At 40.7% G+C, this 24,762-nt stretch overlaps 1 protein-coding gene and 1 long non-coding RNA gene across 4 annotated transcripts in view; one reads left to right on the top strand and one right to left on the bottom strand.

Moving 5' to 3' along the window:
• Positions 1-523: 523 nt before the first annotated feature.
• On the top strand, positions 524-16,564 carry LOC138764654 (uncharacterized). Its single transcript, XR_011358281.1, has 4 exons — positions 524-605; positions 1,795-1,830; positions 14,670-14,847; positions 16,063-16,564. It is a non-coding gene; the product is annotated as an uncharacterized lncRNA (long non-coding RNA).
• A 4,803-nt stretch (positions 16,565-21,367) lies between these two features.
• hsdl2 (hydroxysteroid dehydrogenase like 2) overlaps positions 21,368-24,762 on the bottom strand; it is a 206,458-nt gene continuing 203,063 nt past the window's right edge. For all 3 annotated transcript variants that reach the window (XM_069923120.1, XM_069923132.1, XM_069923126.1), the window contains 2 exons: positions 22,857-22,985; positions 21,368-21,936 (listed from right to left, as the gene is read on the bottom strand). In XM_069923120.1, coding sequence (XP_069779221.1) covers positions 21,824-21,936; positions 22,857-22,985 — 242 coding nt within the window. In that variant the 3' untranslated portion in view covers positions 21,368-21,823. The remainder of the gene's footprint in view (positions 21,937-22,856; positions 22,986-24,762) is intronic.

The raw sequence follows: 24,762 nt of genomic DNA, 5'->3' as shown, positions 1-24,762 counted from the left end.
TATGTGCTCTCTCCAATACTAAACCTCCCGAAAAAAAAACTCTTTGCCCAACACCTCAGGAATCCAACTCTTCAAAAATTTTATTGGATCAGACCCTTCAATGTCTTCTGGAAGACCCACAATTTTCACATTGTTTCTCCAACTTTGATTTTCCAATGAATCAATTTTTTTCCTGGATTCCCCAATCCACAAACGAATCTTCCACTTTCTCTATTTTTTCCTTATTACGTACAACTTGAATTTTAAATTCAGAAAAAGCTGTTTCAATTTTTAAAAAAATTTCTTGCACTGTATCCACTGATTTAATACATTTACTGACAACCCTCTTAAGACATATTAGATATATCTTCAGACATATTAGATATTTTAGTTGTCATATCCAAAAATCCTTGAGTCATTTGTTTAGACATATTGTCCATATGATAGACAATCCCTTCCAAAACTATACAGACTCCATTCCAGGTTCCAGTTCCACATCTTGAGGCCTACCTTCTCTCAACATGCTGATGCTATCTTGTGAAGACAAGGTCAGGACTGGTATCATACTCAGCCTGGCAGGAGTTCTCTGTGCCTTGAAGGTTCCAAACGTGGCTTCAACTAGACAGGTAGGCCTCAATTCTTCAGCACTTTTAAAGATAATTTCTTCTGTAATTGATCTTTTTTTTAACATTAGTCGCCTTTGTGACCCACTAATGTTCCCAAAAATAAAGATAAAATTTTTATTCACTTAGATAAACTTTAAAGACGGGTACTTAACAAACTGGCTGAGGAGGAGTGGGATCGCACGTCTGCCCTCTACACCATCTTGCCACACACCCCCATGAGTTCAATTACCTGACAGTTTATTTTTAATTCATAATCACCTATATATTTTATTAATTTTTATTTAATACTTCACTGTGAACCATGTTAATAACAATATATACAAATATTCAGCATTAAAATATAGTGACATTTTCATTTTCACCCTTTCCCCACTCCCTATAACTTAAAGCAAGAAAGGAAAGAGAGAAAGAAGAAAAATAAATAAAAAGAACACAAAAGAAAAAGAAATCATATTGTCCAAAATTTCATATTTAATTATTTTCATATTTGTATCTTATCACTTAAAGAGGTGGAGGTCTGAAATCGGCGGTTTCTAATATACACTATGTATGGTTCCCAAATTTGTTCAAATAAAGCATATTTGTCTTTTAGATTGTAGGTAAAAAAAATTTTAATGGAATACACTTGTTCATTTCCATGTACCACTGTTGTAATTTTAAGGTTATTTCCGTTTTCCAAGTTATCATTATGCACTTTTTTGCTGCTACAAGTGCAATCATAATAAATCTTTTTTGAACCCTGTCTAATTTTAGGCCTAATTCTTTGTCTTTTATGTTGTTTAACAGGAAAATTTTTGGGTCTTTTGGTATCTTATTTTTTGTAATTCTATTTAATATTAGGTTTAAATCTCCCAAAATCTTTTCACTTTTGTACATGTCCAAATTGCATGTAATGTTGTTCCAATTTCTTGTTTACAACAGAAGCATCTGTCTGATATTGTTGGATTCCATTCTTTTAACTTTTGAGGTGTAACATATCATCTATGTAGCCAATTCCATTGTATCATACGAAACCGAGCATTTATTGTATTACTCATGGTCCCTGCGGATAGTTCCTTCCATGTTTCATTCTTTATTCGTGTATTTAAATCTTTTTCCCAACCTTGTTTGGGTTTATATATTGCTTCAACATTTTCCTTGTATTGCAATTTGCTCGACATGTTTGTAATACATTTTTTTTCTATCGCAGCGTCTGTAATTAAGTCTCCATAGCAGCTACTCTCAGGTAATCTTAGACTAGTTCCCAACTTTTCTTTTAAATAAGTTTTCAAATGATAGTATGAAAATATTGTACCATATGATATTATTTATTTTTTAATTGTTCAAATGTCAATAAATTCATTCCCAAAAAGCAATCTTTTATTCTTTTAATTCCTTTTCTTGCCTATTCCTTAAAAAAAAAATTCTCTATTGTATAAGGAATAAATGGGTTTTGCATTAATAACATTTTTGGTATTTGATAATTTATCAGCTTTCACTCCAGATGTATTCTCTTCTATATTTTTAGTATATGATGTAGTATTGGTAGATTGTTGTGTTACATCAGTTTCTCATCCAATTTATAGAGTAAATATTCAGGGACCTTTCCTCCTAATTTATATAATTCTATCTTGAGATAATCCAGTTTTTCTCCCATCTGATAAAAATCTGATAGATATCTTAACTATGTTGTACTGTAAGAATTTTTGAAATTTGGTAGCTGCAATCCTCCTTGTTTATACACCCATATTCATTTTTCCAAAGCCACTCTTGATTTTTTTACCCTTCCATAGAAACTTTCTTTTTAATTTATTTAGTTTCATAAAAAATTCCCTTGTCAAGGGAATCGGTAGCATTTGGAATAAATATTGTAGCCGTGGAAATACATTCATCTTGATGCAGTTTACTTTCCCTATTAGAGTTAGTGGTAAATCTTTCCATTTCTCTAAATCTTCCTGTATTTTTTTTTATTAGTGGTTGGTAATTTAATTTATACAAGTGATTTAAATTATTATCTATCCTGATACTGAGGTAACATATTGCCTGTGATTGCCATTTAAAAGGGGATTCCTTTTTGAATTTTGTATAATCGACTTCGTTCATTGGCATCACTTCATTTTTATCAATTTTAACCTTGTATCCTGATATCACCCCATATTCTTTCAATTTTATATATAACCTTTTATTGATTTATCTGGGTCTGTTAAACATCATCCGCAAACAAGCTAATTTTAAATTCTTTCTCTTTTACTTTTATTCCCTTTATCGTAGGTTCCCTTCTTATCAGCTCTGCCAATGGTTCTATAGCCAAAGCAAACAGGGAAGATGATAATGAGCATCCATGTCTTGTTGACCTTCTCAATTTAAAGTGATCTGAAACATATCTATTTGTTACCACTTTTGCCAAAGGATCATTATACAGTGCTCTAATCCAATTAATACATTTTTCCGGTAATTTGAATTTCTGTAGTACCCTTTCAAAAGTTTTCTCTGCATCAAGAGCTACTGCCACAGTTGGTATTTTATTTATTTGTGCTGTTTGGATTAAATTAATAATTTTACAGACATTATCTGCCACTCTTCTATTTTTTAACAAATCCTGTCTGATCTAGCATCACTAATTTCAGTAACAGTCTGTCAATCTATTCACTAGTAATTTTGCTTTTAATTTATAATCTGTATTTAGTAAAGGTATTGGTCTATATTAGTAGTTCCCAACCTTTTTCTTTTCACCCACATACCACCTTAAGCAATCCTTTACTCATCACAGAATACCTATGGCATAGGGAATACTTAAAGTGGTATGTGAGTGGAAAGAAAAAGGTTAGGAACCACTGGTCTATATTGAAGCCGATGACAACGGATCTTTATAGTCGTTTTACATGAGTCAGGCAAATTCTGGGTCTCTTCCACCTGTTTCATTACCTTGAAGAAGGGCAGAATTAATAAATTATTGAATACCTTATAAAACTCTGTAGGGAATCCATCTTCGCCTGGCGCTTTATTATTAGGTAATGTCCTTAGTGTATCCTGTATTTCTGTAATTTTTAGTAATTTATTTTGATCTTCCAATTGTAATTGGGGTAATTCAATGTTTGATAAAAAAAATCATCTATTTTATCATTCTTCCCTGGATTTTTGATTTGATACAATTGCTTATAATTTTTTTAAAAATTCCATTAATCTCTAATGGGTTTATATGAGATCTGTTTATCCTCCTTTCTTATTGCTATGATAGTTCGTGTGACTTGTTCAGTTTTTAGTTGCCAAGCCAATATTTTGTGGGTGTTCTCTCCTAATTCGCAATATCTTTGCTTTGTTTTCATAATGTTTTTCTCCAATTTGTGTATTTGCAATGTTTCATATTTTAATTTTTTTCTCTGCCAATTCTCTTTTTCTCTATATCTTCCCTTCTCATTAAATCTTTTTCTATAGTTCCATTATTCTTAAAAATATAACAAAGCCTTTTTTAACCTATTTTTTCTTAAATGTCTGTACTCAAACTATTAACATTCCAACTTATTTATATATATTATCTTAACAGTCCTTTTAGTATTTCCTTTACTCCTCTTCTTGTTGCTTATTTGATAATTGGTCTGCAAAGGCTTTTTCTAGATCTGAAAACAGTCTATTTTGCCCACCAGGAATGAATATCTTTAACACTGCTGAATGCGGTAGCACAAAGTTATAACCTTTCTTCCATAGTACAGTTTTTGCTCAATTAAACTCCTTTCGCTTCTTTAAAAGTTCAAAGCTAATATCTGGATTTTTAAAAAAAAATTTTTCCATTATACTCCAATGGTTTTTTTTTCCACTCTTTTCATTACCAGTTCCAATATTTTCACTCTTGTTGTGTATCACAGTAGTTTTATTGGTATGTAACGTGGTTTCTGCTGTGGTTGCGGCTTTGGTGTCAATGCTCTGTGGGCTCTTTCAATTTCTATTTCTTCTTGGAGTTCTTCCACTCCCAAGATTTGTGGGATCCATCATTTTATAAATCCTTTTATATCTGCCCCTTCTTCACCTTCTTTCAGGACCACTATTTTTATATTATTACGTCTGCTGAAATTGTCTAAAATGTTCAATTTTTTGGACCAATAAATCATGTGTCTTCTTAATCAACTTACCTGTAACTTCCACTTTTTCTCTTAACTCATTCACCTCCATTTCCACACCTATCACTCTGTATTCACTTCATATCTTTGCTTTCTCATTTCTGGCATAGCGTTCTCCATTTTTTGTATTTTTACATCTGTCTCTTGCATGTTTTTTTTAATAGTACTGAACGTCCCCCCGGGGCTGTCCACTTACCTGCTTCGCAGCTTGGACCATCCTCTTTGGGAGAGCTCCCTGCTCCCAGACACCAGTAAGGCCTTGCTCTTTTATCTCCGGCAATTTCTTTATCTCTTCTTTACTTGTCATTGTAGTCTTTTCCTTCTTTGGAGCCATCTTCAAGTTCTTCTTATATTTTTTACCTTGTGACTTTTTTATGTTTTTCTTCTTTTTCTACCTTTTCCCCCAACTTTCTCTGTGGACAGCTGGTTTTCCCTAAGCAGCCAGTACTCCATCACGTGACCCCTCCGGTTTCATCATACATTTGATAGGATTTGGGTAACACTGTTGAAATCAATCTTCAATTGTCCTTGAACTAAGTGATTTTTTGGATTGTTTCAGAGACAATTCAGAGTCGTTAATTTTGATGTGGATCTGGAATCATGTACAGGTTGGACCAGAGATCATGCATTGTCCCTCCATAACTCTTGTCATTTCTGCCACCACCATAACTTTTCACCATTTCAAACCTCCCCTAATTCTTGCTATTTGTTCATTCATGAATTAATTTGTTCCACCCTTGGCAGCTCCGATTTCAGCTATCCAGATCCTAGATTCTCGAGTTCCTTTCCTGTACCTTCTAGTTTCCCCACTGCTCTATTTTTCTGACTTACCTCTGATCAAGATTCTGATAACCTGCCTTACTATCTCCTCATGGGGCTCAGTGGGCAAATTGTTTGAAACTGCTCTATAAATCATTTTCTAATCTTTCACCGTAATGTCTGTGTATAAGTGCAAATTTTTTGCTGTTATCTGGACAAACAACTAATACACCCCCACAGTGGTTTGAATCACTACCAATAATTCCCATGGCAAACATTGAAGTTTTGAATTCAAGTTCATGTTTATTTGTCATCAAATTATGCCAGGGGAGGAGTCACGTGATGGAGTAGTGGCCGGTCAGGGAATTCCAGCCCTCTCCAGAAAAGTTTAAAAAAAAACCGCACAAAACACAAAGGTACAAGAGTAAAAATTAAAACAAAGTAAAAATAAAGGTGAGAAGAAAATGGCAGCGAAGAGAGAAAAGTCGAAAACAACGGGAAGAAGAGAAGAAGAAAGAACGTCGGAAGAAGAAGGTGAAGGCCTTACCTGTCCGAGGAGGCCTGCCGCGGAGAGAGAAGCCCGCTCCCACAGGTCAGTGGAAGTCCCGAGCTCGGGACTACAAAAATGGCTCGAGGAGCCGAGTGAAAGTGCGCAACCGCGCATGAAAAAAAACACACTGACGGGAGGGGGGAACAGCTGCGGAGTCGATCTCCACAGCTGAGAGAGACACCTGCAACACAGCAACAGGTGCAGAACAGAGAAAATAACGACAACAAGAAAGAAGAGGGTAAAAAGAAAACAAGGAAACAACAGATGGTCAACCCAGAGGAAGAAGAAGAAGAACAGAAAGAAATGGAAGAAGAAGAGAAAGGCAAGACAATGGGTATATCGTTTTTTAAAGAATATATGAAATCAGTGAAAGAATGGCAATTACAAGAATTTAATGAGATAAAAAGAAGAATTAAGAGTGCAGAAGAAAAAAATGAATAAAATAGAAATGGTCATATCAGAGATAGGAAAAAGAGTGGATAATATGGAAGAACAAGAAATAATTGTAGAAATGGAAGTAGAGGACTTAAAAGAGAAATTAGAAGAATCGAATAAAAAAGTTAAAGAGGCACATGAGCTGTTAGCTCAGAAGATAGATATAATGGAAAACTATAATTGAAGAAATAATATAAAGATAGTGGGCCTTAAGGAAGATGAAGAAGGCAAGAATATGAGAGAATTTATAAAAGATTGGATCCCCAGGGTCCTAGGAAGACCAGAATTACAGGAAGAAATGGAAATAGAGAGGGCACATAGAACATTAGCCCCGAAACCACAACCGCAGCAAAAACCAAGATCCATTTTAGTAAAATTCTTAAGATATACAACAAGAGAAAATATATTGGAGAAAGCAATGAAGAAAATAAGAGAAGACAAAAAGCCACTGGAATACAAAGGTCAAAATTTTTTTTTCTATCTAGATATAAGTTTTGAACTCCTGAAGAAGAGGAAGGAGTTCAATACAGCAAAAACGATCTTATGGAAAAAAGGATATTTTTCTTTGGCTTGGCTTCGTGGACGAAGATTTATGGAGGGGGTAAAAGTCCAGTCAGTTGCAGGCTCGTTTGTGGCTGACAAGTCCGATGCGGGACAGGCAGACACGATTGCAGCGGTTGCAAGGGAAAATTGGTTGGTTGGGGTTGGGTGTTGGGTTTTTCCTCCTTTGCCTTTTGTCAGTGAGGTGGGCTCTGCGGTCTTCTTCAAAGGAGGTTGCTGCCCGCCAAACTGTGAGGCGCCAAGATGCATGGTTTGAGGCGATATCAGCCCACTGGCGGTGGTCAATGTGGCAGGCACCAAGAGATTTCTTTAGGCAGTTCTTGTACCTTTTCTTTGGTGCACCTCTGTCACGGTGGCCAGTGGAGAGCTCGCCATATAACACGATCTTGGGAAGGCGATGGTCCTCCATTCTGGAGACGTGACCCACCCAGCGCAGCTGGATCTTCAGCAGCGTGGACTCGATGCTGTCGACCTCTGCCATCTCGAGTACTTCGACGTTAGGGATGAAAGCGCTCCAATGGATGTTGAGGATGGAGCGGAGACAACGCTGGTGGAAGCATTCTAGGAGCCGTAGGTGATGCCGGTAGAGGACCCATGATTCGGAGCCGAACAGGAGTGTGGGTATGACAACGGCTCTGTATACGCTTAACTTTGTGAGGTTTTTCAGTTGGTTGTTTTTCCAGACTCTTTTGTGTAGTCTTCCAAAGGCGCTATTTGCCTTGGCGTCTATCTCATTGTCGATCCTTGCATCTGATGAAATGGTGCAGCCGAGATAGGTAAACTGGTTGACCGTTTTGAGTTTTGTGTGCCCGATGGAGATGTGGGGGGGGCTGGTAGTCATGGTGGGGAGCTGGCTGATGGAGGACCTCAGTTTTCTTCAGGCTGACTTCCAGGCCAAACGTTTTGGCAGTTTCCGCAAAGCAGGACGTCAAGCGCTGAAGAGCTGGCTCTGAATGGGCAACTAAAGCGGCATCGTCTGCAAAGAGTAGTTCACGGACAAGTTTCTCTTGTGTCTTGGTGTGAGCTTGCAGGCGCCTCAGATTGAAGAGACTGCCATCCGTGTGGTACCGGATGTAAACAGCGTCTTCATTGTTGGGGTCTTTCATGGCTATGTTAAAGTACCCAGTGGTACTTAAAATAGTTATTCCAGGGCAACAAAACAGACTATTCTCGGATCCAGAGGAAGCACGAAAATTTGCAGAACAACTACAAAACAAGCTGAGAGATGAAGACATGTAATGAGAGTAAAAATGACCACAAACTATGTGTGTGTGTGTATATGGGTATATATATATATATATATATATATATATATATGTGTGTATATATTTATATATATAGATGTGTATGTATATATGTGTATACATGAATGTATCCGTATTTAGAGGAAAATATATAGAGTATAGATAAGAATTAATAAGGGAATGAAAGGGAATAGAGGGAATAAGGAGGGAATTAAAAGAGTGACCTTTGTTATGTAGGAAAATTGAAATCTTTTCCAGGGGGGGGGGGGGGGCTGGGTGGAGAGGAGTTACGGTCACTGCAAAATCAGTTGACGTTTGCGAGTGAATTCGCAAATCCAAATGGAGAGGGGAGATGTGGTTGCCCGACAAGGGATAAAGGGCAACTCAGGAGGGGGAGGGGAGAATGGGGTTAAAGAAGTTTTAAATAGGAGAATAAGGAAATTGTTTGATGTTTTAGAAATGTTGTCTTATAAAGTGTTCAAAACAAGAAAGCAGAAATGGATAAGAAGGAAAGGTGATGATGGAGAAACGGAAAGGGAAGATAAACAAAGTATGAAATGGCTACGTTGAACTATATGACTTTAAATATTAACGGAATACATAACCAAATCAAAAGGAAGAAACTGCTAAATTTACTGAAAAAAGAAAAAAATTGATATAGCATTTGTGCAAGAAACACATTTAACTGAATTGGAGCACAAGAAATTAAAGAGAGATTGGGTAGGACATGTAACAGCAGCGTCATATAATTCAAAAGCAAGAGGAGTAGCTATATTAATCAGTAAAAATATACCAATTAAAATAGAAGAGGAAATAATAGATCCAGCAGGGAGGTATGTAATGATAAAATGTCAGATATATTCGGAGTTTTGGAATCTACTCAATGTATATTCACCTAACGAAGAAGATCAAAAGTTTATGCAAGATATTTTTTTGAAGATAGCAGATGCACAAGGGAACATATTAATAGGAGGGGATTTCAACCTTAATTTGGATTCAAATATGGATAAAACTGGGAAAAAAATTAATAGAAAGAACAAAGTAACCAAATTTATAATTAAATCGATGCAAGAAATGCAACTTTTGGATATATGGAGGAAACAACACCCAAAGGAAAAGGAATATTCATATTATTCGGGTAGACATAAAACATACTCAAGAATAGACCTATTTCTGTTATCAGCTCGTATGCAAGATAGAGTAAGAAAAATAGAATAAATAGCTAGAATATTAAATTATGCCAGTGAAACCTGATGAAACAGCATTCTCCAGTCCATGGTGCAGAACAGTGCACAACAAGCATACAGACGAAACAAATGATACATATACACTATACATATATTAAAATAAATATTCTCAATAAATAGTAGAATAACAGAGAGTTGTTTTAGCAGTCATTCATCATTCTCACTGCCTGTGGGAAGAAACTGTTCCTCAGCCTGGTGCTTCTGGCTCTGATACTCCTGTATCTTTAACCCGACAGAAGTAGCAGGAAATTTCTGTGTGCAGGGTGGTAGGGATTCCACCTGATTTTGTGAGCCCTCTTTAAACAACATTCCCCATAAATCCCATTGTTGGGGGTGGGGGGGGGAAAGAAGAGCAACATCTTGAAGATCCTCTCTTTCATTTTTATGGGCCTGTGGATTGACCTCCGATCTGATGCTCCACAGCAACTGTACCACACTGTGATGAAGCCAGCCAGGTCACTCTTGAGAGAGCTTGCAGAAAGTTGGCAGGATAGTGGCCAATAGCTTTGCGTGCTTCAGCCTTCCAAATGACATTGCTGATGTTCCTTCCTGACATGGGGAAGATATGTAACCAGGGTAAACAACATAAAATGCTGGAGAAGCTCAGCAGGTCAAACAGTGTCCATTATAGCAAAGGTGAATATACGTAACCTACATTTCAAAGTATGAGAAAATGCCGGCAGACGTCCGAACAAAAGAGGATGGGGGGGAGGGGGTTTGGCAAAGAGGTAGGGGATGATAGATGGAGAAAGGAGGGAGAGGACAGCAGAAATGAGGGGAGGGCAGGTTGCCTGGTTGGGTAGATGAACTGGAAAGGCAGGAAAAGGTGGGGGGGGGAAGAAAATGCAAACAGTTTAATGGAAAACAGTGAACTCAATGTTCATGCCATCTGCCTGAAGAGTGCCCAAACTGAAAATAAACTGTTGTTCCTCCAATCTGCAGATAGTCAGGGTGGGATAGTGCACAAGACCATGGACAGACATGTGAGTGTGACTCAGAATTAAAATGTTTGGCCACTGGGAGGTCGACTTGGTTGCGAATGGAGCGAAGGTGCTGAGCAAAGTCATCTCCCAGTCTGTGACTGGTCTCTGAAGTAGAGAACGCCACAAATGGTGCACCAGATGCAGTAAATAAGTCCTCTGCATGTACAGTGAAGTGTTGGTTCACTTGAAAGGACTATTGTGGCCCAGGACCGTGGTGAGGGAGGAGGTGTGAGTGCATGTTGCACCTCCTGTGGGCACAGGGGAAGGTGCCAGGGTGGGGAGGGATGAGTGCACTAGGGAGCAGTCCCTGTGACGGCCAAGAGGGGAGAAGGAAAAATGTGGCTGGTGGTGGGGTCCTGTAGTAAGTGCCAGAAGAGCCAGGATGATGTGTTGGATGTGGAGGCTGGTGGGGTGGTAGGTGAGTATGAGAAGGATTCTATGTTTGTTGCATCTGGGGGCAGAGGGGGCCAGGGCAGATGAGTGGGAAATGGAAGAGATGCGGGTAAGGACTGAATTGATGGTGGTGGAGGGGAAGCCACATTTGTGGAAGAAGGCAGACATTTTTGAAGATTTGGACTGGAAGACCTAATCTTAGAAACAGATTCGGCGAAGACGGAGGAATTGAGAGAAGGGGATGGAACCCTTGCAGGGGACAGGGTGTGAGGAAGTGTAGTCCAGGTAGTTGTGGGAGTTGGAGGGTTTGTAGAATATGTTGGTGGTCAGCTTGTTTCGTGAGATGGAGACAAAGAGATCCAGGAAGGGAAAAGTGTTAATGGAGATGAATTTGAGATCAGGGTGGAAGTTGGCCATGAAGTGGATGAAGCTGACAAGCTCATCATGGGTGCATGAGGTAGTCATCGATATACCAGAGGAAGAGTTGAGGGACCTTGACTATGTAGGCTTGCAGCATGGATTGCTCCACAAAGCCCATAAGCAGGCAGGTGTAACTGGGACCCAGGGTATGTCACTTCTTAATTGAACTCAAGGAACTTGGTGATCTTCTCTCTCCACTACCAAGCTATTAATGTGTTGTGGAGGGTGGTCAAACTTAGTCATGCCAAAATTCACAATAATCTCCTTTGTCTTGTCCACGTTGAGACTCAGGTTGTTATTCTCGAAATTTTCCACCTCTTTTGCGTATTTCGACTCATCGTTGTTGCTGATGAGGCTGATTATTATCAAGTCATCTGCAAACTTGATGACGCTGTTGGAACTGGATTTGGCAATGCAGTCAAGGGTCATTATTGTATGGCCTGAGTCCATAGCACTGAGGTGTGCCAGTGCTCAGTGAGATGATGTTCAACATTCTTCTGCCAACCAAGATAGACTTCAGTCTTTTCGTGAGGAGGTCCAAAATTCAATGACAGAGAGGGATGTTGAGTTCCAGTAAGGACAGCATCTCCACCTGCCTCTGAGGTATTATTGTATTAAATGCCAAGCAGCAGCCTGGCGTATGAGGCATGATTCTCCAGGTGGGTCAGGACAGAGTGGAGGAGCAAGGCTATAGCATTGTCAGTGGAACGATTCTGTCTCTAGGAAAATTGAAATGGCTCCATTGTCTCTAGGAGTTCCTCTTTGATACGTTCCATTACCAGACACTCAAAGTATAGAATGGTGGAGGTCAGTGCTACTGGGTGGTAGACAATGAGGCCTGTTACTGTCACCCTCTTTGGAATGGACGACAGTGGCTGCCTTGAAACTTGTGAGGACCATGGACTGCTGCAATGACATGTTTACGATCTCCGTAAGGACCACCATTAGTTGGTCAACACAGTCCTTCAGTACCCGGCCAGATTTTTTTTTTTCTGATCCTGCTGTCTTGTGTGAGTTCACCCTGGATAGAATTCTCCTCACCTTGGCCACAGTTACGTAAGGAGACAGTACTTCAGTGGAGTGGGTGGGGGGAGGACGGTGAAAGGAGTTTACTTTGGCCTCAGCAGAATTAATTCAAAGGTACGTTGAAGCACAGATTGTAAAGCACTCCTATCTCCATCATATTTTATTTCACCTCCATTGCAGGAGTATGCTAACATATCAGAGGTTGTGGCACTGCCTTCCTCCAGCAGGGGAAGATTGCAGTTCCTTGAGTTCAAATAGCACTGCAGGAACTACAAGAATCTTCAAGTTAGCCAAGTTATATGAAAAATATTTTAAGTCAATTTTGAAGTTAGTATAGAACAGTCTTATGTGCAGGAGCATATTGAGGTTAAGAAAGAGGAAGTCCTAGACCTTCGGATTGACAAGTCCCCAGGACCAAAAAAGATATACCCCAGGTTACAACAGGAAGCAAGGAAAGAGCTTGTAGGAACATTGGCAATGATCTTTGTGACCTCCCTGGCTACAAGGAAGGTACCAGAAGAATAGAAAATAGCAAATAGACTCCCTTTTTAAAAAAAGGTAATAGGGTGAACCTTCACAATTATGGACCAGTGAATCTTACTTACATCAATGGTGGGGAAAATACTGAAGACAATTCTTAGGAACAGGATTTATGAGCATTTTGAGAAGCATAGTCTTCTCAGGGATAGTCAGCATGGCTTTGTGAGGGGCAGGTCATGCCTCACGAGCCTGAGTTTTAAAAAAAATAAATGGAAGTATATATATATATATATATATATATATATGGTGTATGCAGAATTTCATAAGGCATTTGACAAGGATCCCATGGTAGACTCATTGAGAAAACCATAAGGTATGGGATCTATGGAACCTTGACTGTGTGAATTCAGATTTGGCTTGCCTACAGACAGCAGAGGATAGTAGAAGATGAAGCGTATTCTGCCTGAAGGTCAATGACAAGTAAAGTTCTGTAGGGATCTGTTCTGCAACCCCTGCTCTGATTTTTACAAGTGATCTGGACAAATAAGTAGAGGGATGGGCCAGTAGGTTTATAGATGACTCGAAGGTTGGAGGTGTTGTGGATAGTGTAGGTTGTTGTAGGCTACAATAGGATATAGACAGGAAGCAGAATTAGGTTAATGGAGTTCAATCGGATGTAAAGTCAATTTTGGAAGGTCAATCTTGAAGATGGAGTACATGGTTAAAGGCAAGATTCTTAGCAGAGTGGAAGAACAGAGGGACCTTGGAATCCAAATCCATACACCTCTCAAGGCTGCCATGCAGGTTGATAGGGTAGTTAAGAAGGTTTACGGAAGTGGTTCTCAACCTTTTTCTTTCCACTCACATACCAAATAAGTAATCCCTATGCCATCGGGGCACTGTGATCAGTTAGGGATTGCTTAAGATGGTATGTGATTGGGAAGGGAAGGTTGAGAATCACTGCTCTAGATCCATTGTTACTGAAATATTTTGCTTGAGAAAAATGTCATTGGCCCATTTCCTTTGGAGTTATGAAACCATGTACATAACGAGTCAATTAGGTATGATTAAAACAGTGGTTTTCAAACTTTTTCTTTCCACCCACATACCACCTTAAGCAATCCCTTACTAATCACAGAGCACCTATGGCATAGGGAATACTTAAAGGGGTATGTGAGTGGAAAGAAAAAGGTTGAGAACCACTGGCTTATGGTATACTGATCTTCATTAGTCGGGGATTGAGTTCAAGAGCCATGAGATAATGTTACAACTCTATACCATAAGACCAAACTTGAAATATTGTGTTCAGTTCTGGTCGCCTTGTTACAGGAAGGATGTGGAAGCTTTGGAGGGGGTGCAGAGGAGATTGACCAGATGTTGCCTGGTTTGGAGAACGTATCTTATGAGTCAAGGTTAACAGAGTGAGGGCTTTAATCTTTGGAGAAAACAAGGATGAGAGGTGATATAATGGAGGTCTGCAAGATTTTGAGAGGCATAAATAGAATAGACAGCCAGCATCTTTTCCCCAGGGCAACAGTAGAAAATACCAGAGGACATCTGTTTAAGTGAGGGGAGGAGTTTAGGGGAGACGCCAGGGGTATATGTTTTATTTTTCCAAAGAGAGTAGGGGATGCCTGGAAAGCATTGCCAGGAGTGATGGAGGAGGCTGGTGTGGTGATATGTAATTACACCACTAGGTCACATGGGGTCATCCCGGTTACCTTGTATATAAAGCAGTCCAGAGCTAGTCCAGCCTTCCAGGTTCGTCTTGCAGAGACAAAACCTCTTAGTGTACATGTTAGTTTATTAAAGCTGTCTTAAGCACTGCTAGTGTGGTTATTGTCAGTACAATTTAATAAACTAATATGATAGCTACTAGGATGGAAGCTGCTTTCGACCAATGCACATTTCCAACCACCTGGAAACTCTTCCTGAGGAATGGAATCCGGGGACGACTAGCACGCATGTGAATTCGAGGACAGAGATGGCAAGGGACCGCTGTACTGGAATCGTGGTGGAATGCAGGAAAGACCACAGTACGATAGGGCAGGTAAGAAACGGCCAAGAGCACTGCCTGTCCGTGGGTTCACCGGTACAGGCGCCGCTGACCCTAAAGCCCAGTCCAATCAGAAAGGGGCCACTACAAGCACAGGTGGAAGGATCTCTACAAGTCGTGTTCCTGATCCCCATGTATGTGCAGAATTCCTGACCACTCCAGAGCCAGGAAAAGCAGCCACCGCTACCGTCACTCCCCCATCCGATGTGGCTCTGACGGACGACCGGTGGCCTTTTTCTCACGAACCCTACATGGGTCAGAGGTAAGACACTCAGCAGTAGAGAAGGAGACCCTAGCCATTGTGGAAGCAGTAAGGCACTGGCGATATTATCTGGAGTGCAAACACTTCATCCTCGACACAGACCAATTGTCTGTGGCTTTTATGTTCGATAACCAGAACAGGGGGAGAATTAAGAATGACAAAATCCTGCGCTGACAGATAGAATTGTGTACATTTAACTATGACATTCTATACCGCCATGGGAGACTCAACAAGCCCCCGGACGCACTGTCCAGAGGCACTTGTGCCATCCTTACCCACACGTCCCAGTTGCAGAGCTTGCACAATGAGCTGGGTTACCCGGGGGTTGCTAGACTGTTTCACTTCATTAAAACCCAAAACCTCCCATTTTCATAAAAGGAAGTGAGGTCAGTGAACAAGAGCTGCCCCATCTGTGCGGAATGAAAACCACAATTTTACTGGCCAGACAAAGCCACCCTGATAAAAGGTACCAAACCTTTTGAGCGCCTCAGCCTCGATTTTAAAGGCCCGCTCCCGTCCAATAATAGAAATGTCTATTTCCTAAATGTAATAGATGAATATTCCCGTTTCCCCTTCGTAATCCCGTGTTCTGATGTATCAGCAGCCACTGTTATAAAATGCCTCCAACCCATCTTCAGCATATTTGGGTACCCGAACTATATACACACAGACTGGAGTGCTGCATTCATGAGCGCAGAAGTACAGCAATACCTGCACGAGAGAGGGATTGCTACCAGCTGCACTACAAGTTACAATCCAAGGGGGAATGGACAAGTCGAAAGGGAAAATGCCACTATCTGGAAAACGGTCCTCTTGACTTTAACAGCAAAAGACCTGCCTGTTACTAGATGGCAAGAAGTGTTGCCAGAAGCCCTACACGCTATATGTTCTTTGTTGTGTACTGCCACTAACATGACCCCACATGACCGTATCTTTTCTTTCACAAGGATGCCATGACGGGCACAGTGCTGCCTAAATAGACGATGACACCGGGACCTGTTCTCCTCCGGAAGCACTGCAGACCCCTCAAAGTGGATCCGCTGGTGGATCAAGTGGAATTGAGGCACACGAACCCTCAGTACGCCTTTGTCACATTCCCAGATGGAAGAGAAGACTCGGTGGCCACCAGGGATCTCGCGCCGGCTGGATGTGTGAACAACGTGGAGGAAACATAGATGTCTATGGATCAACAAGGAGCTCAGCAACAGTCACTAGAACAGTCGTCCGTTCATCGAGTCATCCCAGAGGACTATATCACCCATCCCGGAAATCAGGACCCTGGGTACGTCCGCCTCACAAAATATCACCACCCTAGACTTGATGGCAGGACCTAATCCCATACAAGAGGATCCCCAGCACACACGGCCACATGGCCATCTAGTATAGTACTTCCCACTCCCACACCTCCACCAAGAAAGGCCAAAAGGCAGACCGCACTCCCCACCCCTATACCACTATCGAGGAGGTCCAAAAGGCAATGGAAGCCACGAAAAATTTTGGACTTATGAACTTACAAATAAGGGAAGGAGGATGGGGGGGAGGGACGGGGGATAACAATTTTTTTAAGGGGGGGTAAATGTGGTGATATGTAATCACACCACTAGGTCACCAGGGGTCATCCCGGTGACCTTGAATATAAAGCAGTCCAGAGCTACAGTCTAGCCTTCCAGGTTCATCTTGCAGAGAGACAAGACCTCTTAGTGTACATATTAATTTATAACAGCGGTCTTATACTCGCACTGCTGGTGTGGTTATTGTCAGTACAGCTGGTACAATGGGAACATTTAAAAGAATCTTAGGCAGGCATATGGATGCAGGAAGGGTGGAACATTAGAGGTAGATTGAGTAGGTTTATTTTGGTTGGACCAACAGCCAAAGGGGCTGTATTGTGCTATAATGTCCTATGTTTATGAAAAAGATTAAAATGTTCTGAAGAATTTTCAATTTCAGATAGCCTAAAAACATCCTTTGTGGAAGAAAAGCTGGGTAGTTTGACAAGGTCTCTATTTATCCCTCAACAATTTACTATAAAGATTATTTCATCTGTTCATTATCACTGCTATTTATGGAGATTTATTCTGCAAAAAACTGGGTGGCATTTTTTCTGCATGACATTGAAAATACTTCAAAGTAATTTCACTGGTTGAAGAGTGATTTGGAATATCATGAAGTCATGAGGAGGGAGCTATGAAATACCATCTAGTCTTCAAAGATGCTGTAAAAAAGAATGCATAAGTACACACGTACAAACATCTTCGTGATGATGACACAAGGTGCCATTCAGCCCATTAGATTATTGCTAGCTCCAAGCACAACAGGACCCTTGATCCATTATCCTGTATTCCTGCAACTTGTCCTCTCTTACGGCACCACAACTTTAGGGTGTGTTTGGAAAATGAAGCATTCCACACAGGCAGCACCTGAGCTGAACCACAGAAAGTAAGTAAATAGAATATTTTCCACAATTCGATGGGTCAGTTATAAGGGAATTGAGATAAATGCAATTGGCAAAAAGAGAAAAAAACATTTACTGAACAAATGCTTTGGACCTAGATTGCATTATTTGATGTTATAGTCATACAGCATAGAACTGGCCCTTCGGTCCAGCTAGTCAAGGCTGACCAACATGGTATTGTGAGCTAATCCCATTTGCCTGTATTTGGCCTTCAATACATCGTAAAGGAAACTGCGAGTAAAACAGGGGTAGAAGGACTATGGTGGCTCTTTATCTAAAGAGCAGACACAGGTACAGTGGGCTAAATAGTCATCCACAGTGCTGTGAATTAAGCTGAATATCAAACAAAGCTGTCAACAGGTAGCTTGTGTGATAATGCCTTTCAATATGCCAATGTGTATTGTACGTCAGATGTTGCATATTTAAAGAGACAGCTCTCTTGGGCATCAAATAAACATTGTCATTGAATTAATGGTTAAGAGCCAGGCCATGAAAAATAGTCCAATTATTTCAAAGGTTTCTAAGATTTGAAGGTTCTGTTGATTGTCATGTAAATACATTAATAATGTAATATACATGATATACTTCAGGTTTTGTTTGCCATAGTTGGCATGAGCACCTCCAACAAGAGAAAAAGAAGCAAAAGAGAACCTCTTTAGAGTGCCCATGGATTCACCTCCAGGGCTCCTGCAGCCTCTACAGCTGCACAAATTCCAATTCAACCCCAAGCTCCAGATGCAAATCTCAAGGCCATTTCAGATAGGCCAAAAGTCGGGATGTAAAGGTGGAGAAAGTACGCCAGAACGCATAAAGACCTACTCCTCTCAATGTGCAGAGGCCATCTCCGAGCCGCATAATCCAACCCATCTCTGAGAGGGATAATCTCCGCCGCGCAGCCCTCCGCCAATCAATCTAAATTGGCAGCTGCGCTAGGCAGCTGTTTGGGGGCAGGCTGATGATGCCGTCAGCCCGCGACCCATCTCCCCACTCACCCATCTCCCTCCAAGTCGGGTGGCAGGGAGCCCTTGGGGCAACGGAGACCATCAGGGGACGGCCAATGCGGGCTGGAACAGCCATACCAGGCCACTTCGGCCTTCGGGCCCGCTCTATGCAGCTCAAAACACGGCAGAGCAATGGCCATCTTCCCTCCCATAATCCCCCATACAGCTAAACTATTCTGGGAACCATAGAATGGTTTCAGCTGTGTGGGGGATTATGGGTAGGGAAGATGGCCATTGCTCTGCCACGTATTGATGACGGGTGGCACCTCGGCACCATTCACCTCACTCCACGGGGATCTGGAGGGCGTTACGAGGTACCTCTCCTTTGAATGGGACACTGGAGCAGCCTTTTTGGGCTGAAGTCTGAATGGTAAGTTCCACATTTTTGATCCGCCCAGTGGCCGGTCTCCAGGCAGAGGTCTGAACTGAAATGGCCTTCGGATACGATCAAGAAGCCAACACCAAGAGCCCTTGGGGAACCCTTCTTGCCCTCAGCACCAGGGGCGCAGTGCAAATTTTCTAGGTGCCAGAGCTCACCAAAAACGGCATTGTATAATTGACAGCGAACTGTAGGATTATGAATAGGATGACCAGTCATGGAAGAAACAGGTATGTCCAGAATAGAGAATAGCAATCAACAGGCAGTGAGTGGGGGGGAGGTGAAGGGCAGCAAGATGACAGGCATGCATGTTTCCCTGGTGCTGGCACTGGCAGAGAGGTTGCAGTTGTGTGGGGGATTAAGGATAACAAAGACAACCGTTGATCCCGCATTGAGCTGCCGTCACTGCTCTGAGCAGGCCCGTGAGGTACCTGAGGGACCCCAAAGTGGCCCGATGAGGTGCCCGAGCGGCGCTCCAGTGAGATCTGGCAGCACTGCACCCCTGCCTAGCACCCTCTCGAAACCCAGTTCTGATACCTGGTTCCCATGAGCTAGTCTCCAGCAGCCTGCAGCCTGATGTGAGTTCTTCAAGTGCAAACCCCCAGCAGCCCACAGTGTGTGTGGACCCTTCAGTAGTTGAGTGCTGAGTCCTTACTGGTCCGCTAACATAGTCACTGTACTGTAGGATCATCTCCTCTGCTTCTCAATGTGTGTGTGGGGTGGGGGGGGGGGGTTTGGGGGGTGTGGTACTGTTGTTCTCTCTGGTTCTGGTTTACTGCACCGATCCGCTGGTCCCCTGGAGTCTGCAACCCATGGTGGTACGCTGCCCAGCACAGGTACCACCATCCAGGACGCAGACCTCGTGGTTCCAAGATTTTAAGCTGACATCAAGCACATTAACTGAAGCAAAAAAAGATATCCCACATTCAGTCTTAGATTTTACAGAGTTAGGTGGTGTGAGTTTGATTGGTAGTAGCTATAGAGTAACTTGATTAATGACCAGCAGCCCCCATGTACTTACTGTAATGGATAAATAGGAATTTTGTAAAATTAGAGTAGTTACGTACATACACACATTTTAAAACAAATCTTATTTGAAATACTGAAGAATTCATATTCAGTGACATTGCAGGATCTATGTAGAATGTTATGCACATTTCACAAGTAAGTGCTAATTGAAATGACGTCATGAAATAAATAGACCATTGTTTGGAATTGGAGACAGGCTGGCTGGTTGGATAACTACAAGGCTTCTGACCTTTCTGCAAAGTGCTCACAGAAGGGTAACTCCTGGGTTTTGTTTATCTAAGACAACAGATGGGAGAAGAAGGATAACTTCTGTTGTTTGCTGAAGGGGGGGGGGAATTTTGCAAGTGAGAGAGTCACATGGGCTTTCTGGCAGTTGGAGAGAGAGAGAGAGAGAGAGAGAGAAGACAAGTTCAACAAGCTCTCTCAGCCAGTGTGTATGACACTGAAAGAGACTGAACAGTCATGGCTGAAACAAGCCAGGAAAAGCTGGTGGGAAACAGAAAGTTCCAGAGTGGTGGATGGCTGGAAGTGCTATCTGTCTGATGTTTCTCTTGGAATAAGGGAAACAGAAAGGCTATGTGGTAGCCTGAAAGAAAGAGGTTATTATCTGGAGAACCCTGATGGGGCAAGTTTCATCAGCGAGACACTGAGGTGACTAATGGTGGTACCTCAGTTGTGGAAATCCCGGAACAACAAATATCTCTCTGCAAACCCTACAAGAACCTTCCTGAGTGGTAAACATTTACCTTTCAAGCACCAAAGCCAAGTGAACTTTATACATGTTAAATTCTGTGCACAGTATAAGAATTGCCTGCATCCAGAGAACTTGGAAGAAGGAGAAGTGAGATTGAACTGTGAACCAAAGAACTTTTCTTAAATTTACACACAAGATCATACACGTGCGCTTAGAATTAGAAGGGGGTTCATTTGGGTTAGTTAAGTATAGAGATAAGTTAAAGTTTAAGTTGTTTTCATGTTTAAAGATAATTGAAAACAACTTTTGTTTAAGTAATTACTTGTCTTGGTGAATGCCTATTGCTGCTGTGTTTTGGGGTCTTTTGGCCTCGTAATGTTACGTGTAAGCATTTTGGCAAGAAGTGCATCTGGTTTAAGTATTTCCCACCACCCACACCAAGAATTACTGACCTCACCCTCCCTTACATTATTATGGGTCTCATGTTTTGATAAGGTCAAGACTTTGGAGATGATGTCACTCAATGAGTTGTTGTACGGGTATTCAAAATAAAAATGGTGAATGGTGTAGACCAAGAGTGTCCATTTTATAATCATTTTTTGAGGATCAAATTTTCTTCACCTGATATTCTTAATAACATAAAAGAATAAATTAGACAATTAACTGAAAATAAATACCAACTATTATGAAGTGATAACTTTAGCAATATTTATGGTAAATTCATACCTGTTCATAAAATGGAAGAGAAAAATTAGCACATTTAAAAATAAAACATTGGAGGTCCTCTTCAAATTACCGAAGTATCAATGAGCTCAAAGGTATTGACCAGATCAACAAAAGTATGTGCCCACCATCAACCATAATCACACAATGTAATCCGTGAAATTTCCAGCCATCCTATATGATAATTAGATACAAAGACGAGATCTGCTCAGTTAATTACAACACTCAGTTGGGATTTCATCAGTAACCACAAACAAATTAATTTAGAAATTTCAATGTTCCCTCCCCTCTTATTGTAAAAATAATATTTGTGGGCAAAAGTTTCATGGTCAAATATTTGCAAAGTTAATCTAACTGGTCAAATAGTCATGTTGGATCAGGAAGTAATAAATCAACATGGTGCTCTGACAGCTGTGTTGGCCAGAGGTTAAAGTTTGGACTTGAGTTGGGTCATCAGCCTTTCTAGTTTGATAGCAAGAGCCATGTCTCCTTTTATCTTCAACTTGCCAGACATGAATGCCAGAGTTGGTTTCATTTTACCTACAACAAGGACATAGATCATGTTTTAGAAATTAACACAGATGGATTTGAATCATTGCACATAGACCGATTTATTCTGATGCCACATTCATCCCAACAAAACACACATCACTTTTAAAAGATTGATACTGCATCATCTTCAGCCTTGTTGCTTCCAAATACAAGTTTCATGTACAGGTAGTCCTCAACTTATGACCCACGCGAGCTATGTCCACCCGCACACACAACCAAATTTTAAAAAAAATACTGTACTTACGTTCAGATTTTTCATTAAAGGTTATTTTGTTGAATTTTTTTTAGTAAGTTGAGGATTACCTGTATTCAATCTTTTTATCAGGAGTAAGTTTAGTTCTGGCCTCATCTTGATAAATCTTTATTAGACCTTCCTCTGTACTCCTTTTTGAAAAAACAAAGAAGTGCGGGCAGCATTGGTCCAACCATACTTCTAGATGAATTTAATAAACTCTCTGCTTAACTTCTCCATCCCTTTGAAAGATCATGTGTAGGATCAATTATTCAGCACTTGCAGGTTGCTAATTTTCAGGGTAAATCTTTCTCTGTTCTGCTCCCCATTCTCTTACTTTTCCCAATGTCAACGGAAACTTATCAGTTCTAAGGCTTTTGACAAAAAGCCTGGCCTATTCTAGTCCTCATTAAAAAGTCTGTTTTTTTCCATCCTTCCGCAGGTACATCTCTTGTGCAATTCAATATCAAATGTTGTTCCTCTACAGTCCTGCAGGATGTTTTACTGCATTAAATGTGCTATCTCATTTAAGTTCAATCAGTTATTGTTCAACAAAGGTAAGAAGGGATAAAAGGCAGGATGATGAGTCCTGAGTCAAAGATCCCCCTTGAACTATGTTCATGGCAGTCCCAGATTGGTGGCTGAATGAAGGACACCTCTTTTTTAAAAGGCTTACCTGAAAACATTTTGACAAAGTCTCCACTGCTCATGCTCATTTCCACATCTACCTTTCCTGGGAATTTTCCTTGCCCAGAGCAGCCATTTTCATTCTTCAAATCAATGTACCAAGTACCTGGCTGATCACCTGATTAGACAAAGGACTTAATTAACGGGCAAGTTTGATAATACAGTACAACTCTGATTATCCGAAATGGTCAGGACTGGGCCTATGTCAGATAAATTTTTTTTTGGATAATTGGTCATTTTTTAAAATGCCCAGTAGCAGCAGAAAATCACTTGTATCAATGTTTAAACAATAAACAACAAGGGAAGGCTTATTAAGCATTAAAATAATGTTTAATTCTCACTGAGCTCAAGGTTCCACTTCTGCCTGGGAGGCCGCTCTCCTTGATGACACCTGGACAAGGGATTCTGACCTCTTGCAGTTGGGAGACAGTGGCGAGCGGTTTGAGAGGGAGAGTTGGAGAGAAAAGTTAATAGAGGAAGATAAAGAAGAATGGAAAGAGAGAGGGGAGGGAGTTACCTGAAATGAGGACAATTGTCGTTCCAATTTCACGTTAAGTAATTTTTTTCAATCGGGAAGGTCAGTTCGGCTCCGAAAAAGATTTGGATAAATGAGGATTTCAGAGAATCTGATTTTGGATAATCAGAGTTGATTTGTACGGTGGAACAATAAAAGTCTTCCATCCAAGATAAAGCAAGAAAAAATATACTGAAATAACAATATACTTGCATTCAAGGTAGCCCAAAAGAAATTCACTGGCCTGATTCATGGGACCTGAAGCTTAAGAAATTAGATCTATAAAATTTGGAGTGTATAAAAATGAGGGTGATTTAATTGAAAAAAATAAGTACCTTAGGAGACATCACAGTGTACATGCCTAAATGGGAGGCAGAGTAGGTGTTGAGGTATTTCCAGTAAGGGGGAATCTTGAATAGTGCACAGCTAAAGGATCAGGAGGGAGTGAAGTGCGTGGAGGCTTCTCGTAGAGGGTGGTGAATCTCTGAAATTCTCTACACAAGAGCTGTGGGGTCTAGATGCAAAGGAATGGCAGGATAGGCATGAAAGGCCGTGGTCTACACCCACCTTGAGTAAATAATTCAAGGAGACCTGAATGGATCCGTGTTGTTACATTTTATTGTGAATCACGTGAAAATTTATCATGTTAATGGTGATAAAATTAAAGAGAGGAAGCTATAACCTTGAATTAATATAAAGTGACGTGTCTACATTGTACAGGTACTTGGTTCATTCTGAGCAATTCCTAGATATTTTCACAGGTAACAGTTGAAGTAATTGGCAAAAGAATTGGGGTAATTTTTATTTAACTGTGGCAACTTGTCATATTCTGGAATGAACTGTCTGAAAATGAGGTGCAAACAGTTTTAAAAATAATGTTGAAAATGCATTCAATGAATATTTAAAAGGGAAAAAGAATCCACAGGGCTATCATAGAGAGCAGGGCAGAACAGATATTGGCGAATAATCCAGAAAGCCTCCACTGAGAATACACAGGTGACAATGAAGCAAGCTGCACATCATTTGTAGGTCGCACTATTAGTCAACACTCATATTCCAAAGGGAAATAATGAACTCATTTAACCCTGATTAAACTTTTAGATATTGTTATTTAATGCATTTTATTTGAAGGTTTCACTTGGTCTTTGTCAGATAAAATTTAATCATGCCAATTACTAACATTGGCTTAAAGACCATACACCCAGTTTAATTCAGGGAAAAACACCTAAAGGAAGAATCAGAAGCTCTAACTATAAACTATTGCCCTTTTCAATGAAAGACCCGTCAGCAAAATTCTTCCATCCAAGTGAGGGCAAATGGTGATTGAGGGAGACCATTATGGTGACATGTTACCACATTATTGTGGGTCAAATGAGTGCTA

The sequence above is a fragment of the Narcine bancroftii genome, chromosome 1, assembly GCF_036971445.1.
Source record: "Narcine bancroftii isolate sNarBan1 chromosome 1, sNarBan1.hap1, whole genome shotgun sequence".
Classification (NCBI taxonomy): domain Eukaryota; kingdom Metazoa; phylum Chordata; class Chondrichthyes; order Torpediniformes; family Narcinidae; genus Narcine; species Narcine bancroftii.
This window is presented reverse-complemented; position numbering and strand designations above follow the sequence as displayed.